This window comes from Ranitomeya imitator, chromosome 1, assembly GCF_032444005.1.
Source record: "Ranitomeya imitator isolate aRanImi1 chromosome 1, aRanImi1.pri, whole genome shotgun sequence".
NCBI lineage: Eukaryota > Metazoa > Chordata > Amphibia > Anura > Dendrobatidae > Ranitomeya > Ranitomeya imitator.
Genome location: NC_091282.1, coordinates 903,672,795 through 903,690,583, shown reverse-complemented (window position 1 = coordinate 903,690,583; position 17,789 = coordinate 903,672,795). Strand labels below are relative to the sequence as shown.

Genomic DNA, 17,789 nt, shown 5'->3' with positions numbered 1-17,789 from the left:
GGGCAGTGCTGTATATACTACTGTGTGGGCTGTGCTGTATATACTACTGTATGGGCAGTGCTGTATATACTTCTGTGTGGGCAGTGCTCTATATACTACTGTGTGGGCTGTGCTGTATATACTACTGTGTGGGCAGTGCTGTATATACTACTGTGTGGGCTGTGCTGTATAAACTCCTCTGTGGGCAGTGCTGTATATAATACTGTGTGGGCAGGGCTCTATATACTACTCTGGGGGCTGTGCTCTATATACTACTGTGTGGGCTATGCTGTATATACTACTCTGTGGGCAGTGCTGTATATACTACTCTGTGGGCAGTGCTGTATATACTACTCTGTGAGCTGTGCTGTATATACTACTGTGTGGGCTGTGCTGTATATACTACTGTGTGGGCTGTGCTGTATGTACTACTGTGTGGGATGTGCTGTATATACTACTGTGTGGGCTGTGCTGTATATACTACTGTGTGGGCTGTGCTCTATATACTACTCTCTGGGCTGTGCTGTATATACTACTGTGTGGGCTGTGCTGTATATACTAATGTGTGGGCTGTGCTGTATACTGTGTGGGCTGTGCTGTATACTGTATGGGCTGTGCTGTATACTACTACGCGGGCTGTGCTGTATACTAGTACGTGGGCTGTGCTATATTATGCAGGCTGTGCTATATACTATGCGGGTTGTGCTATATACTATGCGGGCTTTGATATACACTATGGGGGGTGTATTATATTCTATGGGGGAGGCTGTGTTATATACTATGTGGCTGTGTTATATACTATTGCGGGGGTATATTATATTCTATGGGGGAGGCTGTATTATATTCTATGGGGGAGGCTGTCTTATATACTATGGGGGCTGCATTATATTCTATGCGGGGCTGCATTATATTCTATGGGGGCTACATTATATATTATGGGGAGGTGGGCTATATTATATTCTATGGGGGGCTGTATTTGATTTTGAGGGATGATTGCATCATACTCTTTGATGGGGCTGCATTATATTTTCTGGGGAGCTGGGCTGTATTCTATTCTATTTGGGGCTACATTATATTCTATGGGGGGCTGTATTATATTTATATTCTATGAGGGGTGATTGCATCATACTCTATGAGGGGGCTGCATTAAACTATAAGGGGGGCTGCATTATATTCTATGGGGGGTTATGCTGCATATTCAGATTGTTTTTGCCGGAACAAAAATCCTTGCTCTCAGCAGCACATCGCTGGTGTAAACTGTAGATGTGCTGCTGATAACATGATACTGTATGGTGATCTCTTAGTGATCTATTATTGATGGTTCTGTCCCATCATTCTTTCTCAGACGGTGGAAAGAGGCCGGGAAACAAGCGTTGAACAACTTCAGTATTGTCGATCAAACTCATTTAGCAGCCTGAGATCAGCGCATGTAAATACAACCGAAATGCTTCTGTGTGATGTGCGATATGTTAGCATTTGGGGCCCCATTTTAAACTTTGCCTAGGGCCCAACTTTGCCTAAAACCGGCCCTGCCTACAAGTGTACAAAGATATTATACAGTCACCATGTGACAAGTGGGCCTGTGTAACTTCTAATGCCAGGGCTGAATTTTAGTCCCAGTCCGGCCCTGTTACACACCATTAATTTATACAGAATGTGACCATGTTGCACCCTAAAAACCTGCAATCTTGATCTTTTAGAATCAATCTTTACTGCTGATTTCTCATGTTTCTTCAACAGTTAAACGCAATTCTGGGTCCAGTAATAGTCGGCATTACTTCAGGGGTTCATTCCGAATTCTTAACGTAAACTACAATGATGCTTACGAGGACAGCAGCAGTGATGAATTCAGAAGTCTGGCAGCTGATACCGAATTCATTGTGAGTATACAATAGGGAAGTTATGTAATGTATATACTGTACATATGTACTGCTATTGTTAAGCTGCTCTGGCATTAGCACTTGCTTATTCACAATTTCTCTTCTGAGTAAAATCAATAAATGAAAATTGTAATCTGAGCACAAGCGTTTTCTGCCAGCATTGCCAAGTTGAGCTTTAATTAGCAGTGCAGTCAGGGCCGAATTAGGCCCTGGCACACAAACCAAAACTGCCCACATGCAAATCGCTGTTTTTTGATATGGGAGTGTATCTTTTCTATGCAATCTCTTCTGCACAGTTTTCTGGATGTCATTCGAGTACAGTCTGGTTTATGTGGAAACAGACAATGAATAAGCTGGATAAATTACTGTAAGTTCTCTGTACTTGTGACACTCAGACCAGAGTTTGAGCAGAGTGTCATTATGAATATCGATTCGATTCTCTGGCACTCATCAATCGTGTGAGCGAGACCTTAAAGTTAAAACCACATAAAGAAAAAATGAAAGGGATTGTGCAATCACGAGATACTGTAATGACCATTCCAAAGTAAAAGTCATCAATGTGAGATCAGTGGGGGTCTGACAATCAGCTCCCCCGCCAAACACCTGTTATTTTTTATGGCAGCTGACGATGGTAAACACGCTGAAGGGAGCTGCTTAGGACTCTTTCACACTTCCATCTTTGCAGTCCGGTCGAGATACGTCGTTTTTTGAGAAAACAGGATCCTGCATTTTCTCATAGACTTGTATTAGCGACGTATCGCGATGGATGGCCACACGTTTCGTCTGTCGTGCACTGGATCCTGCGGAATTTGACGGCCTGTCTTTTCCAAAAAACGTTCCATGGGACGTTTTTTGTCTGCAGTGAAAAAACGTTCCCCGATGCCTCCTGCGGTATACGTTGTTCCACAGAATGGGAGCCTATGGACACTGGATCCTGCGCACACTGCGAATCGCAGGAATCCAGTGACGGACACAGTTTTTACATCTGAGCATGCCTGGAAGCAAATTCCAACCCGGGGAAAAGTCACTGTCTCTCTCTCTCCTACAGAGAGGTCAACAATGTTTAAGTAGTGGACAACCTCTTTAAATAAACTAAATTTGTCTCTGGGCTGTTATAGAACACTAACTCACCCAGTGACCCAGATTGCTGCACATTGGGCAAGAACGACTACACACTGCGGCTGACTGCTGGTCTGGAGCTGATTAGTCCTAAGTCCCAAAGTCCTAATAGCCCTACACATACTGTAGTACTGTATGATCACTGCACAAAGTTTTGCAGACTCCAACAGGTTTTCTTCAAGAATGGTCCTGTATTTGGCTCCACCCATCTTCCCACCAATTTTAACCATCTTCCCTGTCTGCTGAAAGCAGGCCCAAACCATGATGCTGCCACCACCATGTTTGGCAGTGGGGATAGTGTGTTCAGGGTGATCAACTGTATTGCCTTTACGCCAAACATATCATTTGGCATTGTTGCCAAAAAGTTCGATTTTGGTTTCATCTGATCAGAGCACCTTCTTCTACATGTTTGGTGTGTCTCCCTGGTGGCTTGTTGCACACTTTAAACAACACTTTTTATGGATATCTTTGAGAAATGGCTTTTTTCTTGCCACTCTTCCCTAAAGACCAGATTTGTGCAGTGTACGACTGATTGTTGTCCCACCTCAGCTGTAGATCTCTGCAGTTCATCCAGAGTGATCATGGATCACTCTCTCTTGGCTGCATCTCTGATCAGTCTTCTCCTTGTTTGAGATGAAAGTTTAGAGGGACGGCCGGATCTTGGTAGATTTTCAGTGGTATGATACTCCTTCCATTTCAATATGATCGCTTGCACAGTGCTTCTTGGGATTTTTAAAGTTTTGGAAATCATTTTGTATCCAAATCCGGCTTTAAACTTCTCCACAACAGTGTCACGGACCTGCCTGCTGTGTTCCTTGGTCTTTATGATGTTCTCTGTGCTTCAAACAGAACCCTGAGACTATCACAGAGCAGGTGCATTTATACGGAGACTTGATTACACACAGGTGGATTATATTTATCATCATTAGGCATTTAGGACAACATTGGATCATTCAGAGATCCACAATGAACTTCTGGAGTGAGTTTGCTGCACTGAAAGTAAAGGGGCCGAATAATATTGCATGCCCCACTTTTCAGCTTTTGAATTTCCGCAAAAATTTAAAATAACCAATAAATTTAGTACAACTTCACAATTGTGTTCCACTTTGTTGTTGATTCTTCAGCAAAAATTTACATTTGGTATCTTTATGTTTGAAGCATGATATGTGGGAAAAGGCTGAAAAGTTCCAGGGGGCCGAATACTTTCGTAAGGCACTGTAAGTAGTGCCACACCACAGCCCACCAGGCAAATGCCCGAAAGGGAAGAATAGTAGTTTGGGCCTGGGTGCAGTCTTTTTAGACATTATTGTGATGGTGAGACACAAAAAAATGTTACCTAATTGACATTATTGGTTGCTTTTTTGCCATGAACATGACAATATCTTAAAAGACTGGTTCTAGTCTTAAAATGAATAGGGTTAACCAACAATACTACACGCAGTATTGGGATAAAAATTTGTGCAGTTTCATGAAGAAAATTACCTTTCTAATTTAATGTAAACCCTTTAATGTTTGCTCATTTTCTTTTCATGGTCACAGGTAAGCGAAACCTTTAAGACCTCAGCACTGAAGACCCAATACAATATGTCCAAAGTAACCAGCTTTAGGTAAGCAGTTCCTTGAAATCTTCACAGATAAAAAAAATTTTACCTGAAATCTAACCTTTATTTCTTGCTCAGTTCACTTTTGTGTTGGGAAGTGAAGGGGGCATGACTGATACCTACCAGGATAGTACTTGCTAGTATGCATGCGCCAAAAAGTGCATATCAAGCACCTGTTCTATTGAATAAGTCAGATGCATAATAGCTGCCAATTACACATAATTCCTGGAAGGTTTCGTTAGGCATGACATCACTAGCTACGCTCACCTTTTGATAAGTAAATTAGCAGAACAAGAATACGAAATATCCCTTTACCATATCTGGTATAGGCTTATCTAACATAATGCTAAAATTGGCATCTAAAATGTATTACAAAAAGTGACAGGTTAGAACTAAACTTTGGATGCATCCTTTAAAGATTATTATTATTAGAAAACAGAGAGGGTTCTCTTAATCTTTAATATAGTGCATCTTGAAGAGGATCTTTAATCCATTTTAGCAAGTTAAATTGACCATATCATAGAATAGCGTCTGCACAGATGACTAAAATGTATTTTTATTTTTACATTTCATGTCTATGCTGTGGAGATATTAGCTTCTAAAGTTTAGGTTAGAATTTATGATAGGTCCAAGGAGGCATTAGAAGAGAGTCTTCTCTGATGGCGTGTACCTTTTCCCCTGCATCTCACTGACCAATCATAAGCAGAAGGTGTCATGTAAGTGAAAAAAATGCCCCAGAAAGTCAGAAGAACATGCCTACTTCTATGAGAAGTAATGATAGACAACCCTGATTTTTATAGATACCATGTAGAATAGAGAAAAGGTGAATATGATTACAAACATTTCTAGCTTTCATCTCATGTCAGTCATCGTGGGGGAAGGCGCAGATCTGAGTATCATTAAAAGCACCTCAATATTTCAACTATTGGTAGTTAGTTTAGGGGGAGAGGATAGAGCTGAGCAATCTGTAATTTCTAACAAACACTTCTGACAGCATTGTCAACTGTGCCCCCGTAGGGCCACACTGACTGCCATGAAATGAAAGTTGAAGGTATTTGTAATCACACTCATCTACACAGTAGATGCAGAGATCAGGGCTGAGAGTGGGGCTGTTCTTTTTTCCTCTGCATGATGCCTCCTGTTTATGACTAGTCAACGTCATTCAGGGAAAAAGTACACACCCCCATGGAAGATAATCTGGTAATGACCCATTGGACTTATCATTTATAACATAAACCTTATTGCTAAAATATTTGTAACGGAGATTAGAAATTACAACAGAGAAAAGACGTTATATTCAGTTCTACAGCTACTATTCCACGATGTAGCCTATTTGACATGCTAAAGTTGGTGAAAAGTTCTCTGTAAGATACCCATACTTCTTCAGCTTTCCCTTATAACCTGACAAAACAAAAGAATGTTTGGTTAACATTTTACCTTAATGTGAACTAAGCCCATTCTGGCAAGTATCAGAGCTAAGGAAACAGTGGTTTTTGTTCATAATAGAGCCAAGGAAGGAGTCATATGGCACACAAAAAAATAGGGAAAGAAGAGGTCTGATACACTAGAAATATAAAAAAGGAGTTATCTGGTATATATAAAAGCTAATGAATTATTAATATGAAACCTAAGGGGCTGTGACAAGTTATACGAAACTTAGCAGGGATGGAAAGTAGCCATACATAATAGACTCTGCAATATACCGTATTCACTTGGCCAAAAGTTTTCTACTTCTACTTCTACATGAACATGGACAATTCAGACTGACCATGTAGATTTATGTTAATGAGGAGGATTTTAAAACTATGGTCCAGGAAATTGTTGTGGTGCCAGTAACAACTCAATTTCTCTTTTTACGTATTGAAAGCAAATGCAGTTTTGTGCTGAGGCAAATTTTTCCTAATTTTTCCTGTGATTTTAATTATTTATAATGAGTTGATACAATGAATGTCATTGTTTTGCAGCCCTGGGAGTACTTTAGACTTTGTGACTCTGTTTGAAGTTTTGAATGCTGACAGCAAATCATTTTCATCTACTTCTGTTCAGAACATTTTCTACAACAACTTAATTAATGCTTCAGCTTCAAGGTTTGACATCGACAAAAGCTCACTTCAGTTGTCAGGTAAGAAGTCAACAATAATACTTTATTTAAATAGCACCAACATATTCTGCAGCACGGTACAATTCAGAGGGGACATGTACAAACAATATCAGACATTACAGAGTAACGCAAAAACAGGAGTCTTATAATTGATTAGGTAATACAGTACACATGCATAATAATGTTTGGTATTCATCCGGTGCCATAAAGAAGTAAACTGCCTATGACGAATGGATCATTGATTAAAAAAAATTACATTGTTTATAATGATTATCTTTAAGCACCATACTAGTTTTTTTTTTTACTACTGGAGTGATGTCACTATTGGACGTTTACCAGCCATCGTATTCTGTTCTCAGTGCTGCTCTGGTCGTCTTCCGCTCTCTGTGATCTGCCAAATCACTCCAGTGTTTGCAGGGAGAGCCAGAAGACACTACTCAATGAGATCAAGGTAGAAGTCCCCATAGACTTAGGCTATGTGCACACGTTGCAGTTTTTACTGCGGATCCGCAGCGTTTTTGACGCTGCGGATCCGCAGCAATTTTCCATGTGGTGTACAGTACCATGTTAACCTATGGAAAACAAAAACCGCTGTGCACATGCTGCAGAAAAAAACGCGCGGAAACGCAGCGGTTTATTTTCCGCAGTATGTCAATTCTTTGTGCGGAATCGGCAGTGGTTTTCCATCTGCTCCAATAGAAAACTGCAGATGGAAAACCACAGCAGAATCCGCATTCAAAACCGGTAAATCCGCAGTAAAAAACGCAGCGGTTTTTCACTGCGGATTTTGCAAATCCGCTGTGGAAAATTCCACAATGGAATCCGCAACGTGTGCACATAGCCTTATACTGAGAGCTTGTGACTGTTAGCTCGGATCTCTGGTGAGTCAGAAGTTGCAGTCATAAGATGGTGAATCGGGACAGGACTGGCGCCAGGTACAGCTGAATATGGTGGCTGCTAAATATATTTCTAGGGGCACGGAACAAAGATTAATAGCACCATCCATGCTGGAGTGGGGATTTAATAATTCTGGAGTGAGTGCTTACAATCGCCTTCTAATCGAGCTGATCTGAACCTGGCCAGATCACTGGGGCTAGCTTCAGTATCCTGCACTGCTCCATCCTTGTACAGGCAATTTCCAGCTCGGGTCAGTGAGGCAACGATGCTGCAAATAACCACACACTTGGCTGTTTTCTGAATCCGAACGCTTATGATCAGCACATAGACACAGGTTTTCACATCTTAGTCATGAATAGCTGATATGGGAATCACGCTTTAAAATTGACACAAACTAATAAAGTGCATCAAAGTGCGTTATACTTTCTACACTGAACAAAAATATAAACACAACACTTTTGTTTTTGCTCCCATTTTTTATGATCTGAACTAAGATCTAACACTTTTTCTACGAACACCAAAGGCCTTTTCTCTAAAATATTGTTCAAGAATTTGTCTAAATCTGTGTTATTGAGCTCTTATCCTTTGCCGAGATAATCCATGCCCCTGACAGGTGCGCCATATCAAGATGGCGGCTAGGCAGAAGACGGTAAAAGGTGTCAGTTTTCCATGCTAAACAAGAGGTCCTTGTCCTGTCCTTCCACACAAGAATTGATAGCACTAGAATACACGTTGCAGCACACATGAATGTACTGTAGGAATGGTTGGATTATCCTGTTAAAGTGAACCTCGGATGACATAGGTGGAGATGTGTCATTTCCTGCCTTTCGTAATGGTACATGTGCACATGTATGGTGACACATGCCTGGTGACCAGACACACTTGTTTTCTATTAGGTCATTTAAATATCTGTTTATAGCAGATGAGCACATTATACATAGTATGAGGAAATAGCTGCAATTCACACTACCATTGTCATTAAATAATAATGTGTATAGTGTAGACATCAACTAGATGGTATGTTGAACACATCTCCGTAGGAAAAAATATGGATAGAAAAATAAAAAGTAAAAATATACCTATTCAATCTTCTAAGTCTCTATTATAACGAAATCACATTGGCTTTTTGGTCCTCCTAACCACCCAGCATCTGGGGCACATGTCCGTTGATCGTCATTTACCTGAAGCACAGGCAAGGCATATGCAATAAATATCAAAAATGGCCTGGCACATTAGAAAGCCATCAGACAAATACTCATTCAGCTGACAGGCTGACTCTACTATACTTATGACTTGGCTGAGCATGAATGTTTATTATAATGGGGAGAGGGAAATAAACTTCCAAAAGATTGGACACATTTTATCGAACATCTGCTGCTGCGGGGTCTACTGTTCACAGCAGTGGGGTAAGATGGAGTGGCATACTAACACATGAGCACTGACATGCCATGCATTGTCTTTGAAACTGATGGAGATGATTTGCCACTGGATTCAGCTATCTTCATCAGTTCCAAAGATATGAATAGAGGAGCAGTAGTCATGCTCAACCATGCCTCTTCACTGAATCCCCACCACAGAAAGAAGAAACAGTGGGACCTTCAGCAATCACACAATTATTACATATTTGGTAAACATATTTCTATTAAATGCACTCCTCATCATTGATATTGCAAGGAAAGAAAAGTTGTGGAATAATGGAAATCACAGAATCTATAAGCATGTTAATGATATGCAAATGATGAAATGTATGGAGAATGTTCTGCCACGCTAAATACAATTGGGAACACAAATCATCAAGATCCGCTACTGGCATCTTCCTTATCAAGTGCTAATCAATGACGTCTCAGATGTGCTCAATGAGAGACCAGGAGATGTTGCAGGCCATGGTAGAACATTTAGGCCACACAGGCTGCTCACTGTAGCATGAGCTTGGCATTGTCGTGTTGATAGATGGCTTCTGGGACACTAGGAAACAGCCATACCACTGGTTCGAAGATTTGTGCATTCTGTACTGCAAGTGAAATTAGACATCACATACCAAGTTTGAGGTATAAAACAGTGTCTACCCAAACCATCAGAAGGCTTTTGCATGACATTGGGTTACATACAGATGTCCAGCTACAGGTGGTTTACTGACATCAAATCACTTCTCTCAAAGGGCATTATGGTGCAGAGCAAGACAGCATTACAAACTGGAATGGAGGTCCTCTACAGTGATGAGCTCCGCTTTTGCCTTGAACACAATTATAGCCGTAGATTAGTCTGGCAATGGCATGAAAAGGGCTTCACAAAGGAATGTGACATTGGTTTTACTCCCAGGATTATTGTCAGGGTTGGCATAATGTACTGTAGCCAGACCCCTCTAGTATTCATTCTAGGTCAACTAACTGCTTGGCATTACATTGATTTAGTTGTGGAATCAGTGGTACGACTACACTCCCTGACAGAAGTTATGTCGCTTCTCCATGTTATGTAAATAAAAGCTTATAACCTGACATTAAATTCATCCATTGGTTGTATAAATTATTCTTTTGAAAGCTAAAACCCTCGGAAATGTGGTTTAGGTTAAGAAAATAAATTGGCATCAATGCAGAAATATTGATCAGTTAATGGTCCTATTTTGGCAAGACAAAAGTTTTGTCGCCTGGTCATATAATGCACCCAATCCTAGTTTACATCCTCACCTGTGCTCAGTAAATGATCGGTTAATTAGTGTGTGTGTGTATAAAAAGAAACCCAGCACCCCAGACCTTCACTTGAACTGCAACTTGAGCTCTGACAACATGACAAAAATCCACCCTGCGACCAAAGACTGGATTATCAAGAGGCTGAAGACCAGATCCACTGCAGAGGTGGTTGGCACCTTTAATGTGTCTCAGCGTCAAGTGCAAAGAATTAAAAAAAAGATTTGAAGAGACTGGAGATGTGTTTGACAAGCCCAGGTCCGGCAGACCCCACAAGGCAACTGCTCAGGAGGAACTTTTGTTGGTTAGAAAATCCAAAGCAAGCCCCTCTTCCACTGCAGCAGAGCTCCAACAGGCCTGGTCACCTCAAGTGCCTGTGTCAACTAGAACAGTTTGTAGGATTCTGTCTCGGAATTGCCTCCATGGTCGAATGAGCACCCAGAAGCCAGCCCAGCACTAAACAAAAGGCAAATAAAAAAACGTTTGGCATTTGCAAAGTCTCACAGCCTGCTAAACAGATGGACGCTGGAAAAGTGGCAGAAGGTGGATTTCTCTGATGAATCTTCAGTAGAATTACACCACAGCTGCTGCAAATACTGCAGGAGACCTTATGGAGCCCATATGGATCCAAAATACACCCAGAAAACAGTTACATTTGGTGGTGGAAAGATCATGGTCTGGGGTTACATTTAGTATGGGGGTGTGCGAAACATTTGCAAGGTGGAAGGCAATATCAATAGCCTTAAATATCAAGAAGTATTAGCTACCTCTTATATTTCAAATCATAAAAGGGGTCAAATTCTGCAGCAGGATGGTGCTCCATCTCATACATCCATCTCTGCAACAACGTTCCTCCAGGCAAAAAAGATCAAAGTGCTCAAGGACTGGCCAGCCCAGTCACCAGACATGAACATCATTAAGCATGTTTGGGGTAGGATGAAAGAGGAAGCTTGGAAGACAAAACCAAAGAATCTAGATGAACTCTGGGAGGCATGTAAGGCTACTTTTACACTTCCGTCGGTAAGGGGCCGTTGCCATGCGTCGTAATTTTTCAATGCATCCGCTGCCCCATTGTAATGTCCGGGGAGGAGGGGGCGGAATTCCGGACACGCCTGCGCAGTCGGAAATAGCGGACACGTCGCACAAAAAAAGTTACATGGAACTTTTCTTGTGCCGTTGGTCCGCCAAAACACGACGCATCCGTCGCACGACAGATGCGACGTGTGGCTGCCATACGTCGCAATGCGTCGCTAATGCAAGTCTTTGGAGAAAAAAACGCATCCTGTGGGCAACTTTGCGGGATGCGTTTTTTCTCCAAAATGACACATTGCGACGTAGGCACTTTGACGGAAGTGTGAAAGTAACCTTATTTGTTTGAATATCACATTACTTTCTGTGGGCGACAAAACTTTTGTCTTGTCAAAATCTGACCATTCTGTGTCCATTAACTTATCAATATTTCTGCATTGATGCCAACTTGTTTTCTTAACCTAAACCACATTTTGGAGGGTTTCAGCTTTCAAAAGAATAATTTATATAACCAATGGATGAATTTAACGTCAGGTTATAAGCTTTTATTTACATAACATGGATAAGCGACATAACTTTTGTCAAGGAGTGTATTTCTCCAAAGTGTCCCAGAAATCATTTCCAATACGACAATGCCAGGCCGCATGTTGCTTATTCTACTATGAGCAGCCTGCATGGGGTAAACCTGCTACCATTTCCTGGAGCATCTCCAGACTTGAGTCCCATCAAGTACATCTAGGACATCATTAGCCAGAAATTTCAAAGTGAACTGTCAGCAGTGGATCTTGATGATTTGCACATCCAAATGGATTCAGCATGTCAGAATATTCCTCAGACAACCATTAATAACATCATTGATAGCAGCCAAGGTGTATATGGAGCACCCCCAGACGCAGGGCCGCGGGTTACTCGGTACCGATCTTCTCTGTCTCAGCTCTAGGGTTGTCACGGTGGCTGGACCCGGTCCGTGACCCTGCTAAGGGGCGTCCAATGAAAGGGTGATGAAGTTTGTCAAGGATTCGTGATGCCACCTGTGGTATTCGGTCAGGCTGACCGACGCTGCTGAGGGGTCCACTGGGGTGATGTAATGGCAGCTAGATGGAATACCTTCCCACAGGTGAAGTATATCCCCAGGGCTTCCCAGTAGTGTAGGTGGCGATGATGTGAGGCACAGTTAATAATGAGGACACAGGGTTGCAGTCTCTTTACCTTTTACTGAAGACTTCGGGATCCTCAATCCAGAGCACTGCTAACTGGGCTGTCTGAGACCGGCCGGTCCGAAGGCACATCCAGAGTTCCCTTTGCAGGTGGAAATCAGTGCCTACCAACTAGCGCCTGTGTGTTGTAGTTCTTCCCTGCTGAGCATTCGGGATACTCCTCACAACTTTCGTGTTCGTTCTTTCTCTCCTTCTCTCTCCGTCCCCCAAGTTTATCTGGATAGGATGTACCCGTTTGACGGGAAGGCTCGGAGCTATTCTGGGACCCTAGAGACGCCCCTCTCCATGCTTGCCCCCTATGTCTTCTTAGGTGATGTATGGTAGACAGCCAACCTATAATCAACTGTCCTGCAGTACTTGAAGTAATGCTTGGAGTCAGTTACTTCCTCGGTGTTCCGGTCACCGGCTACGCGCCTCAGTAGGATGTTGCCAGTCTCGGGGCACGACTCCTACTGGCTCTACTTTGTGCTTTGAACTCGTTTCTCACTTCTCCACAATACCCTTCTCTTCGTGTCCTTTCTTAGGATGCCGCCGCAAGGTAGTGCAGGCGCGGCTCCTCTGCGTTCTGTCCTTCTGCTAGGTACCTGCCAGGAACCCACCCCTGACAGGTCCTCCCTGGAGCTCTCCCAGGCTGCGTTCTCTCTAACTTCCTATCCAACCCCCAGTTTTACCAGTGTGAGGAGTGGCCTAATACATAGTGCCTTTTGCTCCCCCTGGTGGCCGGAGTGTGAAGTGTAATGTGTGACTGTGGTACCTGGTCAGATGAACTCCTTTAGTGCAATCAGACATAACATCACTCCCCTTAGTGGCAGAGCGACATTACTGCAACGACCAGGACTCGGGGCGCTGCATATAAGTGCAGGAATTTTGGCATGTGGCGCTCATACTTGATACCGAATACATTGAAATGCTTGAAAAACGTTGTTTCACCATTTGCATATCATTAACATGTCTATTCATCCAGTGAACTCCATCATTATAGGACTTTTCCTTCTTGGTCTTGCAATCTTAACCCCTTACCGGCATCGGACGTACTATACCGTCCGATGCCGGCTCCCCTGCTTTGATGCAGGGCTCCGCGGTGAGCCCACATCAAAGCCGGGACATGTCAGCTGTTTTGAACAGCTGACATGTGCCCGTAATAGGCGCGGGCAGAATCGCGATCTGCCCGCACCTATTAACTAGTTAAATGCCGCTGTCAAACGCAGACAGCGGCATTTAACTACCGCTTCCGGCCGGGCGGCCGGAAATGACGTCATCGCCGACCCCCGTCACATGATCGGGGGTCGGCGATGCGTCTCCATTGTAACCATAGAGGTCCTAGAGACCTCTATGGTTACTGATCGCCGGTAGCTGTGAGCGCCACCCTGTGGTCGGCGCTCACAGCACACCTCCATTTCTGCTACATAGCAGCGATCAGCAGATTGCTGCTATGTAGCAGAGGCGATCGGGTTGTGCCTGCTTCTAGCCTCCCATGGAGGCTATTGAAGCATGGCAAAAGTAAAAAAAAAAAGTTAAAAAAAACGTGAAAAAAAAAAAAATATAAAAGTTTAAATCACCCCCCTTTCGCCCCAATCAAAATAAATCAATAAAAAAAATATAAAATCTACGCATATTTGGTATCACCGCGCTCAGAATCGCCCGATCTATCAACTAAAAAAAAGCATTAACCTGATCGCTAAACAACGTAGCGGGAAAAAAATTTGAAACGCCAGAATTACGTTTTTTTGGTCGCCGCGACATTGCATTTAAATGCAATAACGGGCGATCAAAAGAACGTATCTGCACCGAAATGCTATTAATAAAAACGTCATCTCGGCATGCAAAAAATAAGCCCTCAACCGACCCCAGATCATGAAAAATGGAGACGCTACGGGTATCGGAAAATGGCGCAATTTTTTTTTTTTTTTAGCAAAATTTGGAAATTTTTTTCACCACTTAGGTAAAAAATAACCTAGTCATGTTAGTTGTCTATGAACTCGTAATGACCTGGAGAATCATAATGTCAGGTCATTTTAAGCATTTAGTGAACCTAGCAAAAAAGCCAAACAAAAAACAAGTGTGGAACTGCACTTTTTTTGCAATTTCACCGCACTTGGAATTTTTTTCCCGTTTTCTAGTACACGACATGGTAAAACCAATGATGTCGTTCAAAAGTTCAACTCGTCCCGCAAAAAATAAGCCCTCACATGGCCAAATTGACGGAAAAATAAAAAAGTTATGGCTCTGGGAAGGAGGGGAGCGAAAAACGAACCCGGAAAAACAAAAAAACCCACGGTCATGAAGGGGTTAATGTTGAGAAATGTGCTTTTAATCTATGGTAAATGGCCAGTTTAAAGGGGTTCTCTGTAAGGCTTATTGCCTATCCTGTGGGCTGTTTCACTGGGGTTCCTTAGATTATTTAGAGGCCCTTTATGAACTCAACGATATAATAAATGTTAATCTTTCTTTTTAGAAATCACAGTCGTGAATGCAGAAAACCTTCTCTATTATGGTAAGATGAGACATTTTTAGTGCTATGACTGTAAAATGTTTTGAATAAATTATCAGTTGATATTTTTTATATTCCTTACTCACATTTTTTTGACAACTGAGAGAATATAGCATATGTTCTGTATGTTATGTGTAGAGTATGTTCAGGTGATCTGATTCGCCCAAGGTCTTACCTGGTCTGATCTTTATAACCTTGGGCAAACCCTCTGTCCTATACACCTTGTCCACAATTATAAACTGTGAGCAGATGTGGAAAGGACATACGGTATATTCCTGAATATTTTCTTCCTCAATTTTTAGAAATTCTTCTTGCCTATTTTCTTACTGGAAGAAACAGCATATTTTTGCCTATGAAAAACAGAAGCATTGAAATGCCAAACCCGCTAGGGCCATGGGGCACTCAAAACTGGGTCGCACAGCTCTTAAAGGGATGGTCACGGCAGTGGTGACCCGGTCCGTGGCCCTGGGCGCGCAATGAAAGGGATGAGGGAATGTTTGTAGGGGATTGTTCGTGACGCCACCTGTGGTGTTCGGCTATAGATGGCCGACGCTGCTTAAGGGGACCGCTGGGGCTGGCGGTGTTGCAGCTGAGATGGTTCAGCTCCCCACAGGTGGTGTATGGCCCCTGGGCTACCAGAACAGTTTATGAGTGATAGTGGGCGTTGGGGTGCTGAAATAAGGGTGCGGGAAAAGGAGTAGAGGACTTAAGGGCTGCAGTTTTCTTTACCTTTAATTCCTGGTCAAAGCTGCAGTCCAGAGCACAGGTAACAGGTGGTATTGGAGATCCGGGCAGCCTGGAAGCAGGCTCGGACTGGCCCACCGGGGTACCGGAGGATCCCCCGGTGGGCCCCTGACTCAGACAGTCTCTCTCTTCTGAGCATCGCTGCATGCCGGATTTAAGCTCCGCCTCTCCCCGCCCAACAGAAGAAGAGAGAAAAGCTGAGCTCCTGCATTGCCTGGTATAATGGTGGGGATCATTGGTTCAGACTGCAGCATGCGAGCAGGGTGCGGGCTGGATCGCTTCCCTCCCCGGAGTCTCTGGTGGCTAGTAGGATGGGAGGAGGGAGGCTCAGCACAGACATTTCACTGACCTGGACTGACGCGGCTCCTGGAGCCTGACAGCAGTAAGCCCCGCCCAACAGCACAGACGGGTCATGCTGCTGCAGCAAGTGGCCAGGAGAGCTGTGCAGTCACTGCTGAAGCTACTGCTAGCAGTGAAGAAAGTGCTACTGGAAGTGGTGTCCTATGGCTCCTGCACTGCTCCAAGCCAAGCGCTTAGCTCTGTGGTCGGCACTGTCAGGAGGGGGAGGGGAGGCTCCAGAGGAACACAGTGGCCTGAAGTGAGTATTGGAGCTTCCTGTTTATGTCTCTGTCCTGACTCTCTCCTGTCCTCCATCCCAAGAAAAGCTGCACTCTCCCTGCCCCCTCTACCCTTTCTGCCTTCTAGTTGTTCATATCACTTTACCTTCCCCCACTGCTGTTCTGTGATGCTGACAGGGGGCCCCCCCATCATATTCATGGCACTTGCGGCCCAAAATCCTACCTATCCTTTTAAAAAGATACCTGGCATTTTTATATGCAGAATGAACAATTAAGGCTACGTTCACATTTGCGTTGTTGGGCGCAGCGTCGGTGACGCGACGCAATCAACAACGCATGTGCACAACGCTGCGTTTTGCGACGCATGCGTTGTCATAAGAAAGCACAGAGCAGGAATTTTGGCGCAGGAAAAACGCTACAAGTAGCGTCCTGTCTGTGTGCGTCTATATGATGCATGCGTCGTAAAACACAGTACAACGCATACCGGCGCATGTCCATGCGCCCCCCATGTTAAAGGTAGGGGCGCATGACGCATGCGTCGGTATGCATCGACGACGCTGCGCCCAAAGGCGCAAATGTGAACGTAGCCTTATATATTTATAATGTTATTTATAGGAAAAAGATAATAGTAAAAAATATGCCATCTCTCCTGTTTGCATCGGGTGCTCTATAACCGTGATCAAAAGGAAACAATAGGAAAAAGGTTCCTATTGTTGCCGAGTATCGGCTGGCAGATCTCGGCAGGCGATAATGGCAATCACATGATCAGAGAGTGGAAAACCCGGCCCTGATCATGCTCTCTGGGGTCTCGGCCACCCCTAGTAAGAGAGGCCCACGAGATTTTCCAACTTGGGGGGGGGGGTACTACAGCCTTACTCCTGATTTTATAACGGCAATGAGGAAATAAGTACACTTAGCTTAATGAGTATCGGCGGTTGCTAAAGGTTTAAACCAGTGTTTCTCAAACTCCAGTCCTCACGGACCCCATAGATCATGTTTTCAGGATTTCCATACTGTTGCACAGGTGATAGAATTCCTGAGGGCTTGATGAAACTTCCACCACCTGTGCAATACTAAGGAAATCCTGGGAACATGACCTGTGGGGTCCGTGAGGACTGGAGTTTGGGAAACACTGGTTTAGGCCGGTTTCACACGTCCAGATAATTCCAGTACCGTATAAAATCGGTACTGGAGTTATCCGTGTCCGTGTGTCCGTGTGCTCACGTGGCACATCAGTGTGGCACATGTGTGCCGCCCGTGTGCCCACTGGGTACCACACGCACCGTGCAGGAGACAGCGCTAAAGTTTAGCGTTGTCCCCTGCATCGTGCTGAATCCGCGATTCATATCTTTCCTGCAGCAGCGTTTGCTGCAGAGAAAATATGAATAATCTACAGTAATGAATATGCTGCTCCACCCCTATGGGAGGTGGAGCCGCATATTCATTACTGTAAATGAGCGGACCCACAT

At 43.6% G+C, this 17,789-nt stretch overlaps 1 protein-coding gene across 1 annotated transcript in view; it reads left to right on the top strand.

Annotated features, from left to right (window-relative positions):
- Positions 1 to 17,789, top strand: part of LOC138654015 (transmembrane protease serine 11D-like) — a 62,124-nt gene that overhangs the window by 22,488 nt on the left and 21,847 nt on the right. Inside the window, exons 3-6 of the mRNA XM_069743382.1 lie at positions 1,720 to 1,859; positions 4,518 to 4,585; positions 6,544 to 6,701; positions 14,963 to 15,001. Of these exons, the coding sequence (XP_069599483.1) occupies positions 1,720 to 1,859; positions 4,518 to 4,585; positions 6,544 to 6,701; positions 14,963 to 15,001 (405 nt within the window). The remainder of the gene's footprint in view (positions 1 to 1,719; positions 1,860 to 4,517; positions 4,586 to 6,543; positions 6,702 to 14,962; positions 15,002 to 17,789) is intronic.